General features: G+C 42.4%; 1 protein-coding gene across 4 annotated transcripts in view; it reads right to left on the reverse strand.

Moving 5' to 3' along the window:
- The window catches only part of C2H3orf33 (chromosome 2 C3orf33 homolog), a 39,190-nt gene extending 18,142 nt beyond the window's left edge, over positions 1-21,048 (reverse strand). Inside the window, exons 1-3 of one of the 4 annotated variants that reach the window (XM_055381876.2) lie at positions 20,734-21,048; positions 20,192-20,318; positions 17,160-17,219 (exon numbers count right to left, since the gene is read on the reverse strand). In XM_055381876.2, coding sequence (XP_055237851.2) covers positions 17,160-17,219; positions 20,192-20,318; positions 20,734-20,847 — 301 coding nt within the window. In that variant the 5' untranslated portion in view covers positions 20,848-21,048. Of the gene's footprint in view, positions 1-17,159; positions 17,220-18,680; positions 18,799-20,191; positions 20,320-20,733 lie in introns of those variants that run through there. The other 3 variants (XM_019023119.4, XM_055381877.2, XM_055381878.2) reach the window with 3 other exon arrangements.
- Between the last annotated feature and the right edge of the window lie 1,483 nt (positions 21,049-22,531).

The following is a 22,531-nucleotide window of genomic DNA, read 5'->3' on the forward strand; positions in this document are numbered from 1 at the left end:
GCTGAAGGCTTCTGGGAAAAACGCTTTCCTGACAAAGGAAAAGTTGTGGTTGGTACTGTCCTTTTCCTCCATTTCCTGCCTTGATCATGAATATGGTATTTGGAGCTACAAAAGGCATCCTACAATAAGAAAAGGCCAAAAAACTACATAGACTTAAGCCCTTATGTCACTGAGGCAAGGAACCACTGCCAGCAGCCTACCTCTAGACTTCTTATGACTTCAGAAAAATAAACCCCTTACATGGTGAAGCTGCTGTTACTTGGGGTTTCTCTTACTTGCAGCCAAACTCATCTGTAACACAACAGACATTTTTGTTTGCTTGTTTTTGTTTTAATCACTTAATGTTTCAATGTTCTCTTCCTAGCACCTAGCTTGCCCTTCTCATCACTAGTAAGTCACTATTACTTAAAAATAGTGGGCCAGGGCTGGGCACAGTGGCTCACACCTGTAATCCCAGCACTTTGGGAGGCCAAGGCAGGCAGATCACGAGATCAGGAGATCGAGACCATCCTGGCTAACACGGTGAAACCCCATCTCTACTAAAAATACAAAAAATTAGCTGGGTGTGGTGGCACATGCCTGTAGTCCCAGCTACTTGGGAGGCTGAGGCAGGAGAATTGTTTGAACCCGGGAGCCAGAGTTTGCAGTGAGCCAAAATCGCACCACTGCACTCCAGCCTGGGCAACAGAGTGAGACTCTATCTCAAAAAAAAAAAAAAAAAAAAAAATAGTGGGCCAGGTGCGGTGGCTCATGCCTGTAATCCCAGCACTTTGGGAGGCTGAGACAGGCAGATCACCAGGTCAGGGATCAAGACCATCCTGGCTAACACGGTGAAACCCCATCTCTACTAAAAATACAAAAAATTAGCCGGGTGTGGTGGCATGTGCTTGTAGTCCCAGCTACTCAGGAGGCTGAGGCAGGAGAACTGCTTGAACCCAGGAGCCAGAGGTTCCAGTGAGCCAACATGGCAAAACCCCATCTCTACTAAAAATACAAAATTAGCCAGGTGTGGTGGTGGACTCACGTAATCCCAGCTACTCAGCAGGCTGAGCCGAGATCATGCCAGTGCACTCCAGCCTGGGCGACAAAGCAAGACTCTGTCTAAAAAAAAAAAAAAAGATAAGTTATTGAGTCTGCGGAACAGAAAGAAAAAAAAAGATTGAAGAAAAGGGAACAGGGCCTAAGGAATCTATGGAACACCATTAAAGGAACCAACATATGCACTAGAGGAGTCCCAGAAGAAAAAGAGAAACAAGCGGGAGAGAGACTATTTGAAAAAAAAAACCATGACTGAAAACTTCCCAAGTTTGATGAAACAGACAAATATAAACATCCAAAAAGCTCAACAAACTCCAAGTAGGATGCACTCAAAAAGACTAAGGCCAAGATATAAGCAAACTGAATAAAGACAAAGAAAAAACTTTGAAAGCAGCAAGAAAGAAGCAATTTGTCACATAAAAGGATCCTTAATAAGATTATCTGCAGATCTCTCATCAGAAACTTTGGAGGCTATAAGGTAGTGGACTGATATATTCAAAGTGCTAAAAGCAAGAAAACTATAAACCAAGAATATTATATCCAGCAAAACTGACCTTCAGAAGTGAAGAATTCAAGACATTTCCGGATAAATACAAGCTGAGAAAGTTTGTTACCACAGACTTGCCCTGCAAGAAATGCTAAAACTAGTGCTACAGGTTGCAATGAAAGGACACTAGACAGTAACTGGAAGCCATATGAAGACATAAAGATCTTGGTAAAAGTAAATACATGAGCAATTATAAACACTAATATTACTGTAACAACAGTTTGTAACTCCACTTTTTGTTTTCTACATAATTTAACATAACTACAGGTTGAGCATCCCTAAACCACAAATCTGAAATCTGAACTGCTCCAAAATCTGAAACTTTTTGAGTGCCAACCTGACACCAAAAGTGGAAAATTCCACACCAGAAAAATAAAAAAAATCTGACATTATTTGTTATTGTTCTTGTTTAACAGCCAATACCGGTATCCTGATGATGCTACTGTTCTGCTCAGTTAAATGCTTTTGGTCCCAAGCATCTTGGATAAGGGATACTCAACCCATTCTACATTTTTTTTTTTTTGAGATGGAGTCTCGTTCTGTCACCCAGGCTGGAGTGCAGTGGCACAATCTTGGCTCACTGCAACCTCTGTCTCCTGGGTTCAAGCAGTTCTCCTGCCTCAGACTCCCGAGTAGCTGGGATTACAGGCGTGTGCCACCACACTCAGCTACTTTTTGTATTTTTAACAGAGACACGTTTTCGCCATGTTGGCCAGGCTGGTCTTGAACTCCTGACCTCAGGTGATCCACCCACCTCATCCACCCAAAGGGTTGGGATTACAGGCATGAGCCACCACACCCAGCAAACCTGTACTACATTTTTTTTTTTTTTTTTTTTGGAGACGGAGTCTCACTCTGTCGCCCAGGCTGGAGTGCAGTGGCACGATCTTGGCTCACTGAAATTTCTGCTTCCCAGGTTCAAGGGATTCTCCTGCCTCAGCCTACCAAGTAGCTGGGACTACAGGCACACGCTGCCATGCCTGGCTAAGTTTTTGTATTGTAGTAGAGACAGGGTTTCACTGTGTTGCCCAGGCAGGTCTCAAACTCCTGAGCTCAGGCAATCTGCCCGCTTTGGCCTCCCAAAGTGCTAGCATTACAGGCATAAGCCACCTCACCAGGCCTGTACTACATTTTTAAAAGAGACAATAATTAGTTTAAAACTTAGTATTATTGTAACTTTGGTTTTTAAGTCCATATTTTGTTTTCTACATAATTTTAAAGACTCAGATATTTTAAAAATTATTAGTTTATGGGTTTCTTTGTTTTGTTTTGTTTGGGGTTTTTTTTGGGTTTTTTTGAGACAGAGTTTCACTCTTGTTGCCCAGGCTGGAGTGCAATGGCACAGTCTTGGCTCACCACAACCTCTGCCTCCCAGGTTCAACCGATTCTCCTGCCTCAGCCTCCCAAGTAGCTGGGATTACAGGCATGTGCCACCAGACCCAGCTAATTTTGTATTTTTAGTAGAGATGGGTTTCTCCTTGTTGGTCAAGCTGGTCACGAACTCCCAACCTCAGGTGATCCTCCTGCCTCGGCCTCCCAAAGTGCTGGGATTACAGGTGTGAGCCACCGTGCCCAGCCTAATTTATGCTTTTTTTATACCCACAATGTACAAAAATGCGATTCCGTGATATCAAGAACTGAAAGGAGTGGGGACGATGTTCAAAAGGAGTAGTTTTCGTATTTTATTGAGGTTAAGTTGGTATGAATTTAAATTAGAGTGTTATAACCTTAGGATGTTAATGGTAACCTAGAACAAATAGTTATGCAATACACAGAAAAGGAAATAATATAAAATTAAAACACTTCAGCTGGGCGTGGTGGCTCATGTCTGTAATCCCAGCACTTTGGCAGGCCAAGGCAGGTGGATCACTTGAGGCCAGGAGTTCGAGACCAGCCTGGCCAACATGGTGAAACCCTGTCTCTACAAATCAAACAAAAATTAGCTAGGTGTGACAGTGAGTACCTGTAATCCCAGGTATTTCTGAGGCTGAGGCAGGAGAATCACCTGAATCTGGGAGGTGCCGAGATGGCACCACTGCACTCCAGCCTGGGCGAGAGAGTAAGACTCTGTCTCAAAAAAAATAAAATAAAATAAAATAATTAATTAAATAAATAAAATAAAAAATTATACAAAATACAAAAACACAGTAATGCAGGAAATGAGGGACAAAAAAACCTATAAGGCATATAGAAAACAGATGGCAAAATGACAGAAGTCCCTCCTTATCATTAATTACTTTAAATGGTAATGAGTTAAAGTCTCCAATAGAAAGGGAGAGATCAGCCTAATTTATTTAAAAATTATCATTCAACCATATGCAGTCTACAAGGGATACACTTTAAATCCAAACAAATAGGTTGAAAGTGAAAGGATGGAAAAAAATATTCCATGCAAATAATAACCAAACAAGAGCAGGGGTACCTAAACCAATATCAGAAAAACTAGACTTTAAATCAAAAAAAGTTACAACAGAAAAAAATAGGACATTATATATTAATAAAATATTTAAAAAAAAAGCAAGAAGCCATAATAATTATAAATATTTATGTACCAAATAACAGACCAGCAAAAATGGTGAGAGTTGAAGGGAGAAATAGATAATTTTGCAATAACAGAGATAACACCCCACTCTCATAATGAATAGAATAGCCAGACAGAAGATAAGTAAGGAAAAAGAGGACTTAAATAATAAAATAAATCGCTTAGATCTAACAAACATATACAGAATACTCTACCCAATGACAACAGAATATATATTATTCTCAAATGTACATGGAACAGTCTCCAAGATAGACCATTTGTTAGGCCACAAATTAAGTCTTAGTAAATTATGAAAGACAGATGTCATACAAAGTATCTTCTCTGAACACAACAGGATGAAGTTATAAATAAATAACAGAAGAAAAAATTTGCAAATCTGTGGCAATTAAATGCACTCAAACAGCCAATATATCAAAAAACAATCACAAGGAAAATTTAAAAGTACTTAGAGACCAATAAAAATTAAAACACACCATGCCAAAAGTGACAGAATATAGTGAAAGCAGTGCTAAGGGAAAAATGTATAACTGTAAATGCTTAACTAAGAAAGAAGAAAAAGAAAAATAGTGCAGATGCAGTGGCTCATGCCTGTAATCCCAGCACTTTGGGAGGTCTAGGTGGGCAGATCACTTGAGCTCAGGAGTTTGAGACAATTCTGGGCAACATGCCAAAACCCTGTCTACTAAAAAAATACAAAACATTAGCCAGGTGTGGTGGCACACACCTGTAGTCCTAGCTGCTCAGGAGCCTGAGGTGGGAGAATCACCTGAGACAGAGAAGTCAAGACTGCAGTGAGCCATGGTAGTGCCACTGCACTCCAGCCTGTCTCAGAAAGGAAAAGGGAAAGGAAAGGAAAAAGGAAAAGGAAAGGAAAAAGGGAAGGAAAGGAAAAAGGGAAGGGGAAATGGGAAAGGAGAAAGGGAAGGGGAGGGAGAAGGGAAGGGAAAGAAAAGAAGGAAAGATTGATCTCAAATCAAAAACCTAACTTTATAATTTAAGGAAATGGGGGGAAAAGGCCACACTAAACCCAAAGCTAGCAGAAGAAAGGAAATACTAAATATGAGAGTACAGACAGGAAGGAGAAAAACAATAGAGAAAAATTAATGAAACTAAAAGTTGGTTCTTCAAAAAACAATAAAGCTGACAAATCTTTAGCTAAATGGACTAAAAAAAGAGAGAAAGGACTAAAATTCCTAAGTCAGAAATAAAAGTGGGGACATTACTACAAATTCTACAGAAATGAAAAGAACTATAAAAGAGTACTATGAACCACTGTACGCTAACAAATTGGATAACATAGATGAAATGGATAAATTTGTAGAAACAAAAAACCAGGCCAGGCACAGTGGCTCACATCTGTAATCCCAGCACTTTGGGAGGCCGAGGCAGGCGGATCATCTGAGGTCAAGAGTTTGAGACCAACCTGGCCAATGTGGCGAAACCCCATCTCTACTAAAAATACAAAAAAAATTAGCTGAGCATGGTGGCAGGTGCCTGTAATCCCAGCTACTCAGGAGGCTGAGGCAGAAGAATCACTTGAACCTGGGAGGCAGAGGTTGCAGTGAGCTGAGATTGTGCCACTGCACTCCAGCCTGGGCAACAGTGCAAGACTCTGTCTCAAAAAAATAAATAAATAAATAACCTTCCAGGATGGAATCATGAAGAAAGTAAAAATCCAAATCCAAGTAGACCTAAAACTGTTAAGGAAGTTAAATCATTAATCAAAAATCTCCCAACAAAAGGAAGCCCTGGATCTGACAGCATCACTGGTCAATTCTACCATGGATTTAAAAGGGGACTAACACCAATCCTTCTCAAACTTTTCCCAAAAATTAAAGAGAAGAGAATACTTCCTAACTCAGTCTATGAGGCCAGCATTACCCTGATACCAAAGCCAGACAAAGACACTGCAAGAAAACTATAGACCAATATCTGTCATAAACATTGACGAAGAAATTCTCTACTAAATCACAGAAAACCAGATTCAGCCACTCTTTTCTTTCTTGAAACAGGGTCTCACTCTGTTACCCAGACTGGAGTGTGGTGGCTTGATCATGGCTCACTGTAGCCTTGACCTGCTGGGCTCAATCAATCCTCCCACCTCAGCCTCCTGAGCAGCTGAGACCACAGGTATGCTTTTTTTTTTTTTTTTGGAGACAGAGTCTTGCTCTGTCACCCAGGCTGGAGTGCAGTGGCATGATCTCGGCTCACTGTGCAACCTCTGCCTCCCGGGTTCAAGCAATTCTCCTGCCTCAGCCTCCCCAGTAGCTGGGACTACAGGTGCACGCTGCCATGCCCAGCTAAGTTTTTGTATTTTAGTACAGACAGGGTTTCACTGTGTTGCCCAGGCTGGTCTCAAACTCCTGAGCTCAGGCAGTCCGTCTGCCTCAGCCTCCCAAAGTGCTATGATTACAGCCGTGAGCCACTGTGCCCAGCTGTATGCCCAGCTAATTTGTTTTATCTATTTATTTATTTTTTTGTAGAGATGGGGTCTCTCTATGTTGCCCAAGCTGGCCTTGAACTCCTGGGTTCAAGTGATCCTCCCACCTCAGCCTCCCAAAGTGCTGGGATTACAAGTTTAAACCACCACACCCGGTCTTTCAGCCACATATTTAAAGGATTATACATTATAACCTAGTGGGATTTATTCCTGAAATGCAAGAATGATCCAACATATAAAAATCAACCAGTATAGGCCAGGCACGGTGGCTCACGCCTGTAATCCCAGCACTTTGGGAGGCCGAGGCGGGCAGATCATGAGGTCAGCAGATCGAGACCATCCTGGTTAACACGGTGAAACCCCGTCTCTACTAAAAATACAAAAAATTAGCCGGGCGTGGTGGCAGGCGCCTGTAGTCCCAGCTACTGGGGAGGCTGAGCCAGGAGAATGGCATGAACCTGGGAGGCGGAGCTTGCAGTGAGCCGAGATTGTGCCACTGCACTCCAGCCTGGGCGACAGAGCGAGACTCCATCTCAAAAAAAAAAAAAAGATAAAATAAAAATAAAAATAAAAAGATCAACCAGTATAATACACTGCATTAATAGAATATATTAAAAAAACACATGGTTACCTCAACTGATATAGAAAAAAACCTTTGACAAAATTCAATATTCCTTCATGATAACACTTAACAAACTAAGAATAGAAGGCAACTACTTCAACATACTAAGGTCACATATGAAAAAACCATATTCAGCCAGGCGCAGTGGCTCACGCCTGTAATCCTAGCACTTTGGGAGACTGAGGCAGGTGGATCACGAGGTCAAGAGATCGAGACCATCCTGGCCAACATAGTGAAACCCTGTCTCTACTAAAAATACAAAAATTAGCTGGCCGTGGTGGCACAGCCTGTAATCCCAGCTACTCAGGAGGCTGACGCAGGAGAACTGCTTGAACCCGGGATGCAGAGGTTGCAGTGAGCCAAAATCGCAGCCACTACACTTCAGTCTGGGCAACAGTGAGACTCCATCAAAAAAAAAAAAAGAAAAAAGAAAAAACCATAGTGAACATTATACTCAATGATGAAAAACTGAAAGCTTTTCCTCTAAGATCAGGAACAAGTCAAGGATGTCCATTCTCACCACTTCTATTCAACAGAGTACTACTGGATGTCTTAGCCAGAGCACCAGAGCACATAGACAAGAGAGAAAAAAAGGCATCTAAAATAGAATAGAAGAATTTAAATACCTCTGTTCACAGATTATACGATCTTATATGTAGAAAACTCTAGAAAAACTATTAGAACTAACACACAAATTCAACCAAGTAAAAGAATACAAAGTTAACACACAAAAATCAGTTGCATTTCTAACATTAACAACAAACAATCTGAAAAGGACGTTATGAAAGCAATTCCATTGGCCAGGTGTGGTGGCTCATGCCTGTAATCCCAGCACTTTGGGAGGCCAAGGTGGGTGGATCACGAGGTCAGGAGTTTGAGACCAGCCTGACCAACATGGTGAAACCCCGTCTCTACTAAAAATACAAAAATTAGCCAGGCGTGGTGGCATGCACCTGTAATCCTAGCTACTCAGGAGGCTGAGGCAGGAGAATTGCTTGAATCCAGGAGGTGGAGGTTGCAGTGAGCCAAGATTGCGCCATGGCACTCCAGCCTGGGCAACAGAGCGAGACTCTGTCTCAAAAAAAAAAAAACAATTCTATTTATAATAACATCACAAAGAATAAAATAATTAGGAATTAACCAGGACAGTGAAAGACGCATACAATAAAACTACAAAACATTGCTAAAAGAAATTAGAGAAGACGTAAATGAAAAGACATCCCATGTTTATGGACTGGAAAATTTAATATTGTTTAAATGTCAATATTACACAAAGTTATCTATAGATTCAATACAATCCCTATCAAAATCCCAATGACTTTTTTTTTTTTCAGAAATAGGAAAATCCATCCTCAAATTCATGTGGAATCACAAGGGATCTCAAACACCCAAAATAATTTTGAGAAAGAAGAACAAAATTAGAAACTCACACTTCCTGATTTCAAAACATATTTGGAAGCTACAGTAATCAAAACAGGGTAGTACCGGCATAAAGATAGACATACAGATCAATGGAACAGAGAGGCCAGGAATAAATGCTCACATATACAATTAAATGATTTTCAACAAGGGTGCCAACACCACTCAATGGGGAAAAGACAGGCTTTTCAAAAATGGTGCTGGGAGGCTGGGCCTGTAATCCCAGCACTTTGGGAGGCCAAGGTGGGTGGATCACTTGAGACCAGGAGTTCGAGACCAGCCTGGCCAACACAGTGAAACCCCATCTGTACCAAAAAATACAAAAATTAGCCGGATGTAGTGGCGCATGCCTGTAGTCCCAGCTACTGGGGAGGCTGAGGCATGAGAATCACTTGAACCCGGGAAGCAGAAGTTGCAGTGAGCCGAGATCATACAACTGCACTCCAGTCTGGGTGACAGAGTGAAACTCTGTCTCAAAAAAAAAAAAAAAAAATTGGTGCTGAGAAAACTGAATATTCACATGCAAAAAAAAAAAAAGTCGGGCCCTTATCTAACACTATATAAAAAAATTAACTTGATAGAGCAAAGACCCAAACTCAAGAGCTAAAACTATAAAACTCCTTTAAAAAAAATTATAGGGCAAAAGCTTCATGACAGTGGATTTGCCCATGATTTCTTAGATGTGACACCAAAGGCACAGGCAACAATTAAAAAAAAAAAAAGAAAAACAGGGCAGAGAAAAATGGCTGAATCACGGATCATCCTCTCCACAGGAATACCAATTGAACAACTATCCACACAAGAAAGCACCTTCATAAGAACCAAAAATCAGGTGAGCAATTGTTTCTTAACACTGAATAGAACAGAAAAGACAGTCTTCAACTGCTGATGCAACCCCTCCCCCATCCCTTTGCAGCAGCTGCGTGGCATGGAGGGAGAATCTATGCACTTGGATAGGGGAGAGTACATTGATTATGGGATTTTGCATTAGAACTCAGTGCTGCCTGTTACAGCAGAAAGCAACATCAGATAAAACTGAGCCGGGGCCCATAGAGGAAGTATTTAGACCAGCCCTAGCCAGAAGGGAATCATTCATGCCAGCAGTCGGAACCTGAGGTCCTTCAAGCCTCACCACCATGGGATAACGTATTCTGGGGTCCTAAATAAACTTGAAAGGCAGTCTAGACCACAAGGCCTGCAATTCCTAGGCAAATCCTGGTGCCGTGTTGGCTCAAAGCCAGAGAACTTGGGGAAAACATGACCCAGTGAGACATCAATGAGGGTGGCCAAGTGAATACTTGTGCCCCACCTCTCTCCTAACCCCAGGTAGCATGGCTCACAGCCCCAGGAGAGATTCCTTCCTTCTACCTGAGGAGAGGAAAAGGAAGGGTAAACAGAATTCTGTCTTGCAACTTGGAAACCAGCTCAGCTACAGTAGGATAAGGCACTAGGCAGAGGACAAAGACTCCCATTTCAGGCCCTAGCTCATAGATGACATTTCTAGATACACCCTGGGCCACAAAGCAACCCACTACCTTGAAGAGAAGAACCCAGTCCTGGCAGGATTCATCACTTGCTGACTCAAGAGCCCTTGGGTCTTGAATAACCAACAGCAATACTCACGCAATACCTGCTGTGGGCCTTGGGTAAGATTGAGAGATGTGCTGACTTCAGGTGTGACTCAGCACATTACCAGCTGTGATGGCTATGGTGAGGGACTCCTTCTACTTGAGAAAAGGAGGAGGAAGACTAAGGCGACATTGTTATGCAGCTTAGGTATCAGCTTTGCCACAATGGGGTAAAGCACCACATGGCCTCTTGGGGTCCCCAAGTCCAGGCTTAGGCTCTTGGACACCATTTCTGGATCTGCCCTGGGCCAGTGGGGAGCCCACTTCCCTGATGGGAGAGTCCCAGGACTGGCAGCATTCACTACAAGCTGACTGAAGAACCCTCAGGCCTTGAATGAATATCAGTGGTTGCCAGGCAGTATTTGCTGCAGGCCTGGGATGGTGGTGGCCCCAGGGAGAGACTCTTCTGCTTGTGGAAAGGGGAGGGAAGAGTGGAAAGGACTGTCTTGTGGCTTAGGTCCCAGCTCAGCCACAGTAGCATATAGCAGCACCAGGTAGATTTTGAAGATTCACTACTCCAGGCCCTGGCTCCCAGATGACATCTCTGGACCTATCTGAGACTGGGAGAAGTCACCACCCAGAAGAGAAGGACACAAGCCTGGTTGGCTTCACCACCTACTGATTCTGGAGCCCTAGGATCTTCAGCAAACACAGGTAGTGACAAGGCAGCGGTTACCATGGGCCCTGGGAGAGACGCAGTGCTGTGTTGGCTTCAGGTCTGACCAAGTACAATCCCAGTGTTGGTGGCCACAGGGATGATTATGTCACCCCTCCTCCAGCTCCAGACACCTTGACACAGACAGAGAGACTCTACTTTTCTGGGAGAAAGAAAGGGGAAGAACAAGAGTCTCTGCCTGGTAATCCAGAGAATTTTTGCAGATCTTATCCAAGACGGTACATCTATTAGACTGTAAGAGCCACAGCGTTACTGGGCTTGGGATGCCCCCTAATACAAATATGGCTGCAGTGACCAAAAACTTAGATGACAACACCCAAGTGCATTCAAATACCTGGAAATCCTTCCAGAGAAGGACAGGTCCATACAAATCCAGACTATGAAGACTATAATAAATACCGAAATCTTCAATGCCCAGACCTCAATATCCACGAGCATCAAGAATATACATGAAAACATGACCTCACCAAAAAAAACTAAATAAGGTACCAGTCACCAATCCTGCAGAGACAGAGATATGTGACCTTTTGAAGAGAATATTCAAAATGGCTGTTTTGAGGAAACCTAATAAAATTCAAGACAACACAATGAAAGAATTCAGAATCCTACCAGATAAACTTAACAAAGAGAGAAACAGTTAAAAAGAATCAACCAGAAACTCTGGAGCTGAAAAATGCAATTGACATATTGAAGAATGCATCAGAGTCTCTAAACAGCAGAACTGATCAAGCAGAAGAAAGAATTAGCAAGTCTGAAGACAGGCTATTTGAAAATACACAGAGGAGAAAAAAATAAAAAAGAATCAAACACTCTTACAGGATCTAGAAAATAGCCTCAAAGGGGCTAATCTAAGAGTTATTGGCCTTGAAAAAGAGGCAGAGAGATAGGGGTAGAAAGTTTATTCAAAGGGATAATAACAGAGAACGTACAAAACCTAGAGAAAGATACTGATATTCAAGTACAAGAAGGTTATAGAACACCAAGCAGATTTAACCGAAAGACGATCACCACAACACAGTTAATAATCAAACTCCTAAAGGTCAAGGATAAAAAGAATCCTAAAAGCAGCAAGAGAAAAGAAACAAATAGCATACAATGGCACTCCAATACATCTGGCAGCAGACTTTTCAGTGAAATCCTTACAAGCCAGGCGAGAGTGACATGGCATAAAGTGCTGAAGAAAAGAAAATATATATGTGGCAAAAAAAAAAAAAAACTAATTACTTTTGCACCAACCTAACAAAATAGTACAGCCAGTCAAACACGAAGGAGAAATAAAGACTCTCCTAGACAAACAAAAGCTGAGGGACTTCCTCAACACCAGACATGTCCTGCAAGAAATGCTAAAGTGAGTGCTTCAATCTGATTTAAAAAAAAAAAAGAAAAAAAAAGGATGTTAATGAGCAGTAAGAAATCACCTGAAGGTACAAAACTCACTGGTAACAGAAAGTACAAAGAAAAACATGGGATATTATAACACTGTAATTGTGGTATGTAAACTACTGTATCTTGAGTAGAAAGGCCAGGCGCAGTGGCTCACACCTGTAATCTCAGCACTTTGGGAGGCCGAGGAGGGAGATAACTGAAGGTTAGGGGTCCAAGACCAGCCTGGCCAACATAGTGAAACCCCGTCTCTACTAAAAATACAAAAATTAGCCGGGCATGGTGGCACATGCCTGTAATCCCAGCTACTTGGGAGGCTGAGGCATGAGAATTGCTTGAACCTAGGAGGTGGAGGTTTCAGTGAGCCAAGATTGTACCACTGCACTCCAGCTTGAGTGACAGGGCGAGTGTCTGTCTCAAAGAAAAAAAAAAAAAAAGGCTATAAAACACTAATGAAATAAATTGAAAAGGGTACAAACAATGAGAAAATTTTCCATGTTCATGGGTGGATTGGAAGAATCAATATTGTTAACATGCCCATATTACCCAAAGCAATCTACAGATTCAATGCAATCCCTATCAAAATACCAATGACATTCTTCACAGAAACAGAAAAAACAATCCTCAAATGTATATGGAGCCATAAAAGACCCAGAATAGCCAAAGTTATCCTGAGTATAATGAACAAAACTGGAACAATCACATTACTTGACTTCAAATTATAAGAGCTATAGTAACTAAAATGGCATGGTACTGGCATAAAAACAGACACATAGACGAATGGAACAGAATAGAGCACCCACAAACAAATCCATACATCTACAGTGAACTCATTTTCAACAAAGGTGCCAAGAACATAAATTGGAGAAAGGGCAGTCTCTTTGATAAGTGATGCTGGGAATACTGGATATCCGTACGCAAAAGAATGAAGCTAGACCTCTCTCTCTCATCATATACAAAAATAAAATCAAAATGCATTAAAGACTTAAATCTAAGACCTCAAACTATAACTCTCCTACAAGAAAACATTGGGGAAACTCTCCAGGACATTGGACTGAGCAAAGATTTCTTGAAAAATACCCCATAAGCACAGGCAACCAAAGAAAAAATAGACAAACAGGATCATATCAAGTTAAAAAGCTTCTGCACCACAAAGGAAACAATCACCAAAGTGAAGAGACAACCCACAGAACAGGAAAAAATATGTGCAAACCATCCATCTGACAAGGAATTAATACCCAGATTATATAAAGAGCTCAAGCAACTCTACAGGAAAAAAATCTAACGATCTCATTTAAAAACGGTCACGAGATGTCAATAGGCATTTCTCAAAAGAAGACATACAAATGGCAAACAGGTACATGAAAAGGTGCTCAACATCACTGATCATCAGAGAAATGCAAATCAAAACTACAATAGGATATCATCTCATCCCAATTAAAATGGCTTTTATCCAAAAGATAGGCAATAACAAACGCTGGCAAGGATGAAAAGGAAACCTTCGTACACTGTTGGTGAAAAATGTAAATTATTACAACCGTTATGGAGAACAGTTTGGAGGCCCCACAAAAAGACTAAAAATAGAAGTACCATACGATCCAGCAATTCCACTATTAGATATATACCAAAAGAAAGGAAATCCGTATATCAAAGAGATACCTTTAATCCCATGCTTATCACAGCACTATTCACAATAGCCATGATTTGGAAGCAACCTAAGTGTCCATCAACGGATGAATGGATAAAGAAAATGTGGGCTGGGTGCAGTGGACCATGTCTGTAATCCCAGCACTTTGGGAGGCCAAGGCAGGCAGATCACTTGAGCCCAGGAGCTGGAGATCAGCCTGGGTAACATGGCAAAACCCTGTCTCTCCAAAAAATACAAAAATTAGCTGGGCATGGTGGCTCACACCTGTGGTCCCAGCTACTCAGGAGACTGACATGAGAGGATCACTTGAGCCCGCAAGACCAAGGCTGCAGTGAGTCATGATCACACCACTGCACTCAACCTGGGTGACAGAGTGAGACCTTGTCTCAAAAAAGAAAAAAGAAAATATGGTACATATACATGGTAGAATACTATTCAGCCTTAAACAGAACTGTTGTTTCCAACACCATGGATGGAATGGAGGTCATTATGTTAAGTGAAGTAAGCCAAGCAGAGAGAGAGACAAACTTTGCATGTTCTCACTTATTTGAGGGAACTAAAAAATTTAAAAATTGAATTCATGGAGACAGAGAGTAGAATAATGGTTGCCAGAACCTGGGAAGGGTAGCTGGGGATGAGCAAGAAGTGGGGTTGGTTAATGGGTATGAAAATATAATTAAATAGAACGAATAAGATCTAGTATTTGGTAGCACAACAGGGTGACTACAGTCAACAATAACTTATTGTACATTTTAAAATAACTAAAGGAGCATAATTGGATTGTTTGCAACATGAAAAAAGAAATGCTTGAGGTGATGAATACCCTATTTACTCTGATGTGATTATTATGGACTGTATGCCTGTATCAAAATATCTCATGTACCCCATGAATATATACACCTAGTATGTACTCACAAAAATTAAAATGAAAAAAGGAAAACATAGACAAATTGGACTTCATAAAAATTTAAAACTTGCACATCAATGAGCACTCTCAACAGAGATTAGAAAAAGTAAACACATAGGTGAGGTGCAGTGGCTCATGTCTGTAATCCCAGCACTATGGGAGGCTAAGATGGGAGAACTGCTTGAGGACAAGAGTTCAAGACCAGCCTGGGCAGCACAAAGAGGCGCCATTGCTACAGAAAAATTAAAAATTAGCCAGGCATGGTGGCAGGTGCCTTTAGTCCTAACTACTCAGGAAGCTGAGACATGAGGATCACTTGAGGCTAAGAGGTTGAGGCTGCAATGAGCCATGATCATGCCAGTGCACTCTAGCCTGGTCAACAGAGTGAGACCTTATCTCCCCAAAAAAAAAAAAAAAAAAAGGCAACATACAGAATGGATGTGAGAAAATATTTGCAAATCATTTATCTCATCAGGGACTCAGAATGTAGAGAAATCCTAAAATTCAACAACAAAAAAACAAACAACCCCATTCAGAAAGGGGCAAAAGAGCTGAACAGATATTTATACAAAAGCATATATGAAGGGCAATAACCACATGAAAAGATGCTCAACATCACTAATCATTAGAAAAATGCAAATCAAAACCACAATGAGATACTACCTCAAACCCATTAGGATGACTACTAACAAAAAACCAGAAAATAATAACTGTTAGTAAGGATGTGCTGAAATTGAAACTCTTGTGCATTGTTAGTGGTAACATAAAATAGTACAGCCACTGTAAAAAACAGTATGGCAGTTACTCAAAAAATTAAAAATAGGCCGGGTGCTGTTATCCCAGCACTTTGGGAGACCAAGGCCGGTGTATCACTTGAGGTCAAGAGTTCGAGACCAGCCTGACCAACATGGTAAAACCCTGTCTCTACCAAAAATACAAAACAATTAGGTGTGGTGGCAGGCACCTGTAGTCTCAGCTACTCAGGAGGCTGAGGCAGGAGAATTGCTTGAACCCGGGAGGTGGAAGTTACAGTGAGCCAAGATCACACCACTTCACTCCTTCCTGGGTGACAGAGTGAGACTCTGTCCAAAAAAAAAAAAAAAAATTAAAAACACAATGACCATCTAATCCACTTCTGGGTATATAACTGAAACTCAAAATAACTGAAAGCAGGATCTGAAAGAGATATTTGTATATGCATGTTCATAGCAGCATTATTCACGACAGCTAAAACATGGAAGCAACCCAAGTGTCCATCAACGAATGAACAGAAAAGCAAAATGTGATATACACTTACAATGGAATATTGTCAGTCTTAAAAAGGACAAAAATTATGATATATGCAACAACATGGATGAATCTTAGTAATACCAGGCTAAGTGAAAAAAGCCAGTCACAAAAAAATACAATATAATGCCACTTACATGAGATATCTAGAATGGTCAAAATCATAGAGACAGAAAATGGAACAATGGACGCCAGGGGATGAGGGGAAAGGGAAGTTGGAGTTATTGTTTTTTTGTTTTGTTTTGTTTTGTTGTTTGAGACAGAGTTTCACTCTTGTTGCCCAGGCTGGAATGCAGTGACACGGTTTCAGCTCACTGCAACCTCTGCCTCCCAGGTTCAGGTGATTCTCCTGCCTCAGCCTCCTGAGTAGCTGGGATTACAGGTGCCTGCCACCACACCTGGATAATTGTTTGTATTTTTAGTAGAGACAGGGTTTCATCATGTTGGCCAGGCTGGTCTCAAACTCCTGACCTCAGGTGATCCACTCGCCTCAGCCTCCTGAAGTGCTGGGATTACAGGCATAAGCCACCGCCCCGCCCCCTGGAGTTGTTTAATGGGCATAGAAAAAATATTATGTCTATTATGCTACCAATAAAACATTATTGAAAGAAATAAGAAAATGTGCTAACTGGAAGCATAAATTATTGAGTGCTAAGGGACATAATTCAACTGTGGTCTAAATCAAAAAGCACCACAAGAAAACACTTTAAGATATTCTACAGTGTTTGAAATGCAAATTTAGCGATTATAACATTCTAGCAAACTAAATCCTTTTCAGATTCCTTTTTAAGCATGAAAAAAAGTGATTATGGAAATATAAACCACGCAATTACTTTCTGTAAAATCCTGTGGATGTGTTACATTTAAACCAAGACCTTAAAATATGTTCATTGTTCTAAAATACTATTTAAAAGCTACCAATACGAGTAACAATATGATACACTGTTTGAGATAAAAATTGTCTGAAATGGGAATAAACTACCTACGGCTTGTTGTAATGTCTTTTTCATTTTTTAACTTACCAGTCGAATGCTTCTCAGAAGTAACATTATTCCAGCTATGGCCATTCCAGTGCTGATGTTCTACAGAAAGAGATTTAAGGGTTAGCCCTCACTAATTATTAGTCACAATAATGAAAGCACTAATTAGAAGGTGGAAAAAAAGAAGACTGTCCTCTCTATATCTAATGTGTATAAACAATGTATGTCTTTCAAATAAAGGCCCACTTCTTCAAAAACTGTCCACTCGTTCATTATGATGAATTCTTTTAACTTTTATAGTACTCAAATTCTTTCCCAATCTGGCACACAGAGACATTTATATATATATATTTAAACATATATACATAAATGTATATGTAAACATATACACACACATATACACACCCACCCCAATACACAGATACATATATGTATATAGTATTGGATTGTTCTCTACTGATCGTATTATTTAACTATCAGTTCCATCAATATATGAACTGGTCTAGTACTTCCTATACAGTACCCATAGTAATTAGTATAACCTTGCATCCATAGTAGGAATTTAAGTATTTAGGAGAAAATCTTATCACTAAACCTTAATATACAGCACTTGGCAGATGTGGGTAAATGGCTGGGGAATATTAAGTGATGTTTTTAAAGTGTTTCATTTAAACTGGGGTAGGCCTAAAGGAGTTAATGAAAAATTAAGAATCCTGCAACTCTCTCAAAAAGAGTAATAATCTAACACACTTTCCTTCCATCAATACAACTAGGTATATAAGAAATGAGATTGGCTGGGCATGGTGGCTCACGCCTGTAATCCCAACACTTTGGGAGGCTGAGGCAGGCGGATCACAAGGTCAGGAGATCGAGACCATCCTGACTAAAACGGTGAAACCTCGTCTCTACTAAAAATACAAAAAATTAGCCGGGCGTGGTGGTGGGCACCTGTAGTCCCAGCTACTCAGGAGGCTAAGGCAGGAGAATCGTCTGAATCGGGGAGGCAGAGGTTGCAGTGAGCCGAGATCGTGCCACTGCACTCCAGCCTGGGTAACAGAGTGAGACTCAGTCTCAAAAAAAAAAAAAAAAAAGAAAAAGAAATGACATTGAGGCCAGGTGTGGTGCCTCACACCTGTAATCTCAGCACTTGGGGAGGCCGAGGCGGGTGGATCACTTGAGGTCAGGAGTTTGAGACCAGCCTGGCCAATATGGTGAAACCTCGTCTCTACTAAAAATACAAAAAACTAGCTGGACGTGGTAGCACACATCTGTAATTCCAGCCACTCAGGAGGCTGAGGCACGAGAATCGCTAGAACCCAGGAGGTGGAGGTTGCAGTGAGCCGAGATTGTGCCACTGCACTCCAGCCTGGGCGACAGAGTGAGACTCTGTCTCAAAGGAAAAAAGAAGCCAGGCGCGGTGGCTCGTGCCTGTAATTCCAGCACTTTGGGAGGCCAAGGCGGGCAGATCACCTGAGGTCAGGAGTTCGAGACCAGCCTGGCCAACATGGTGAAACCCCATCTCTACTAAAAATACAAAAATTAGCCAGGCTTGGTGGCAGGCACCTGTAATCCCAGGTACTCAGGAGGGTGAGGCAGGACAATCACTTGAACCCGGGAGGCAGAGGTTGCAGTAAGCCAAGATCACACCATTGCACTCCAGCCTGGGGGACAAGTGCGAGACTTCGTCTAAAAAAAAAGAAAAAGGAAATGAGATTGAAAATATGCACAAAGGTACATACTCTGGGTTCTGTGATTGGATTATTTGTAATATTATAACTATGTTCTAATTTACACAACTTCCTCCCATAATCCTTCTGAAGTCATTTTTTAATTTGAAATAACCCATGCATCTATTACTGCTTAACTGGAAGAAATGAGTTTTCACCAATTAACACTATATTATTTACCATTCAATGATGCTACAAATATTTATCTAGCACTTACTAAGTAGCAGGCATTACTCTAAGAACTGGGGCTACAATGGTGAGTGAAAACAGGCATGGCTTTGGACTTTGTGCTGCTTGGCTGTAGAACATTTGCAAAGTTATCTTACTCAACTTTTCAGTATTATTTTTTAAAGTTAATGATTCCTTCTGAAAACATTTTCTTCACTTGGCTTCTAGAACACCTGGCTGTCTTGACTTTCTTACTACCTCACTGTCTGCTTCTTCTTAGTCTTTGCTGACCTCCTCTTTACTCCCCAGATTCTCAATGTTATAATCCCCCAAATTCTAGGGCTTCTTCAGTAGCTTTTCTCACTTGCTCTGAGATGTTATTCAAGCCCACGGCTTTAAATGCTACTTAAGGTTTATGCAGGTCATTCCCAATGTTCTATGTCAGGTTCTGATCTCCCTTCAACACCGGACCGCATATCCAGTTGCTAAGAACAGCATCTACAATTCTGCTTAGAAGTCTAATAATGATCTTCAAATTTGCACATCTCCATGTACGTGTCCAAAAAGTTCTCTAGATTTTCCCCAATAAATCATTTATTCCAACTCCTTCTCCTTATCAGCAACTATTACCAGCCTCCTTGGACCTCTTTCTTTGTACCTCACACCCAAACAATTCATATCACCACAATTCTGTGTCTTAGCCACAACCCTCTCTTGCCTGGTGGCCTAACATGTCCCTCTCTTGCTTCAACTCCAGAGGCTTAGTGCTTCACTTAAAAAAAAAAAAAAAAAAAAAAGGCAGGGCACCAGTGGCTGATGCCTACAATCCCAGTGCTTTGGGAGGCCGAGGCGGGCAGATCTCTTGAGACCAGGAGTTCAAGGCCAGCCACAAAAAACAAATTAGCCTGGTGTGGTGACAAGTGCCTTGTAGCCCCAGCTACTCGGGAGCCTGAGGTGGGAGGATTGCTTAAGCCCAGGAAGTGGAGACTGCAATGAGACATAATGGTGCCACTGCACTCCAGGCGTGACAGAGGGAGACCCTGTCTCAGAAAAAGAAATCTATTTGGGAGGCTGAGGTGGGAGATCACTTGAGGCCAGGAGTTGGAGGCCAGCCTGGACAACATAGCAAGACTCCCAGTCTCTAACTCTAAAAGAAAGTAGTCGATGGGGTAGCGCAACCTGTGGTTCCAGCTACTCGGGAGGCTGAAGTGGGAGGATCTTTTCGGCCGAAGTCGGTGGAGCAGCAGCAGTGAGCTACGATCGTGCCACTGCACTGCAGCTTGGGCCAGAGAGGAATACCCTGTCCCTAAAAAATAAAATTAAAAATAAATAAAAATTAGAAATGCTCTCTCCCAAGGCGTACAGGACTTCCCTGCTCTTCCCCGGTCTCCTCTCTGGGCCCTCCCCAAATGCTCTAATGGACCAGGTGGCATCCCCGAGCTGGGCCGCGTCTCACCCTTTGAGGTGCCCCCCACAGCCCAGCAAGGATCCAGCACAGTCCTTGTAATAATGAGGCCGAACTGGCCCCCTGGCCCGCCCCCGGCCCTCTGCAGCCCCGCACACACGACACTCGCGATGTCGCCCTCTCGAGCTCACTCCCCCGCAGTTTTCTGTCGCTCCCCTGCCCCGGCAGGATCCACGCCTGAGGCCTCACGTTGTTCTCAGGGTCGCTGTGTGCCGCCCCGCGCCCACCACCCGCCCAGACTGCGTGGCTCCAGTACCCGGACTAGGCGCAGGTGGTCGTCTGCCCACTGCGAGATCCGAGCCACGACGTTGGGCTCCATTCCGTCCTTGTCGGCAGACGGCGAGCCGGTGGCCGCGGGCTGCCCCGCCATGTTCCCGGCCTCCTGCGAGCGGGCCCTGAGCTCCTCCGGCTGGCGGCAGGGGGCGCCGCTCACCTCGGGAAGGCGGCGGGGTCCCCTTCCCCGCGGACCGGGGTGGCCCCGCGACCTGCAGTCGCCAGTGGGCGGGCCCCAGATATCAGACGTCTTAACAGTGCCCCAACCGCTTTTATGCAGGGTGATTCCACGATGCAGGCGATCTCTGAGCAGCACTGCGGGGGCTGAAGCATTCCCTATCAAGCTAGTTAGTAGGATGATTATCAGCTGGTGACTTCAATTCACCCAGCTGCAACGTGGTTTTCGCAGGTGCCACACAAGGAAGGAAATTGAAGTAATTCATTCCTTCCACCTGCTCCCAAGGAACAGCATATGCATATTTTTTAACCAAATACGGCCTGTCCTTGAAACCTATGCATATTTCTTATATTCAAATTGTGCTTTAAAGTTTTAAGAGCTGCTCTGAAAGCCTAATATCACATGCTCTAAATCTTTGAGCTGTGAGAAAACAGTAGTTAATACATTTTAAATAAAACAAAAATTAGATACAGAGCAGTGCAAATAATATGGTAACATTTATGTAATAAAAATATATATTGAGGCCGGGTGTGGTGGCTCCTGCCTGTAATACCAACACTTTGGGAGGCCGAGGCGGGCGGATTACTTGAGGTCAGGGGTTCGAGACCAGCCTGGCCCACATGGCGAAATTCCGTCTCTACTGAAAATACAAAAATTAGCTGAACCTGGTGGTATGCGCCTATAATCCCAGCTACTCAAGAGGCTGAGGCAGGAGAATCGCTTGAACCTGGGAAGCGGAGGTTGCAGTGAGCCAAGATCGTGCCACTACACTCCAGCCTGGGTAACAGAGCAAGACTCCATCTAAAAAAATAAATAAATACTAAATACTATACAAGAAACTAGTAACAGTGACTACCCCGGGAAATGGAAGGTAGGAAAGGGCAAGCGGTTTCACAATCTGCCACCTCTAATAAACATTTTTCAGTGATAGAAATGTCCTGTAGCTTCATGTGGGTATTGCCTGCATGAAATGTGGCTACTGAAATCAAGGAACTGAATTTTTAACTTTATTAATTTTAATTAATTTAGTCACATATGGCTAGTGGCTACCATATTGGAGAGTGCAATTATACTACTGGAGTTTTTTTTTTACTTTATGCAAATATTACCTTTAAAAGTCAAAACAGACTATGTTGTATTCCTAACAATACATATTATGAGTGGTGGCTTCAAGGAGTGTATTGTCTCTGTGTTATAGCCAATAGAAAGTAAATAACGGCCGGGCGTGGTGGCTTACGCCTGTAATCCCAGCACTCTGGGAGGCTGAGGAGGTTGAATCATGAGATCAGGAGATCGAGACCATCCTGGCTAACACGGTGAAACCCCATCTCTACTAAAAATACAAAAAATTAGCCAGGCGTGGTGGCACGCGCCTGTAGTCCCAGCTACTCAGGAGACTGAGGCAGAAGAATCGCTTGAACCCAGGAGGCAGAGGTTGCAGTGAACCAAGATCGCACCACTGCACTCCAGCCTGGGCCACAGAGCAAGACTCTTGTCTCAGTAAAAAGAAAAGAAAGTAAATAACAATCGTTGACACTTGGGTCTTTCTTGCTTGCTATGCGCCAGGTATTGTTCTAGGTGCTTTTCAGAATTAACTCCCTTC

The sequence above is a fragment of the Gorilla gorilla genome, chromosome 2, assembly GCF_029281585.2.
Source record: "Gorilla gorilla gorilla isolate KB3781 chromosome 2, NHGRI_mGorGor1-v2.1_pri, whole genome shotgun sequence".
NCBI lineage: Eukaryota > Metazoa > Chordata > Mammalia > Primates > Hominidae > Gorilla > Gorilla gorilla.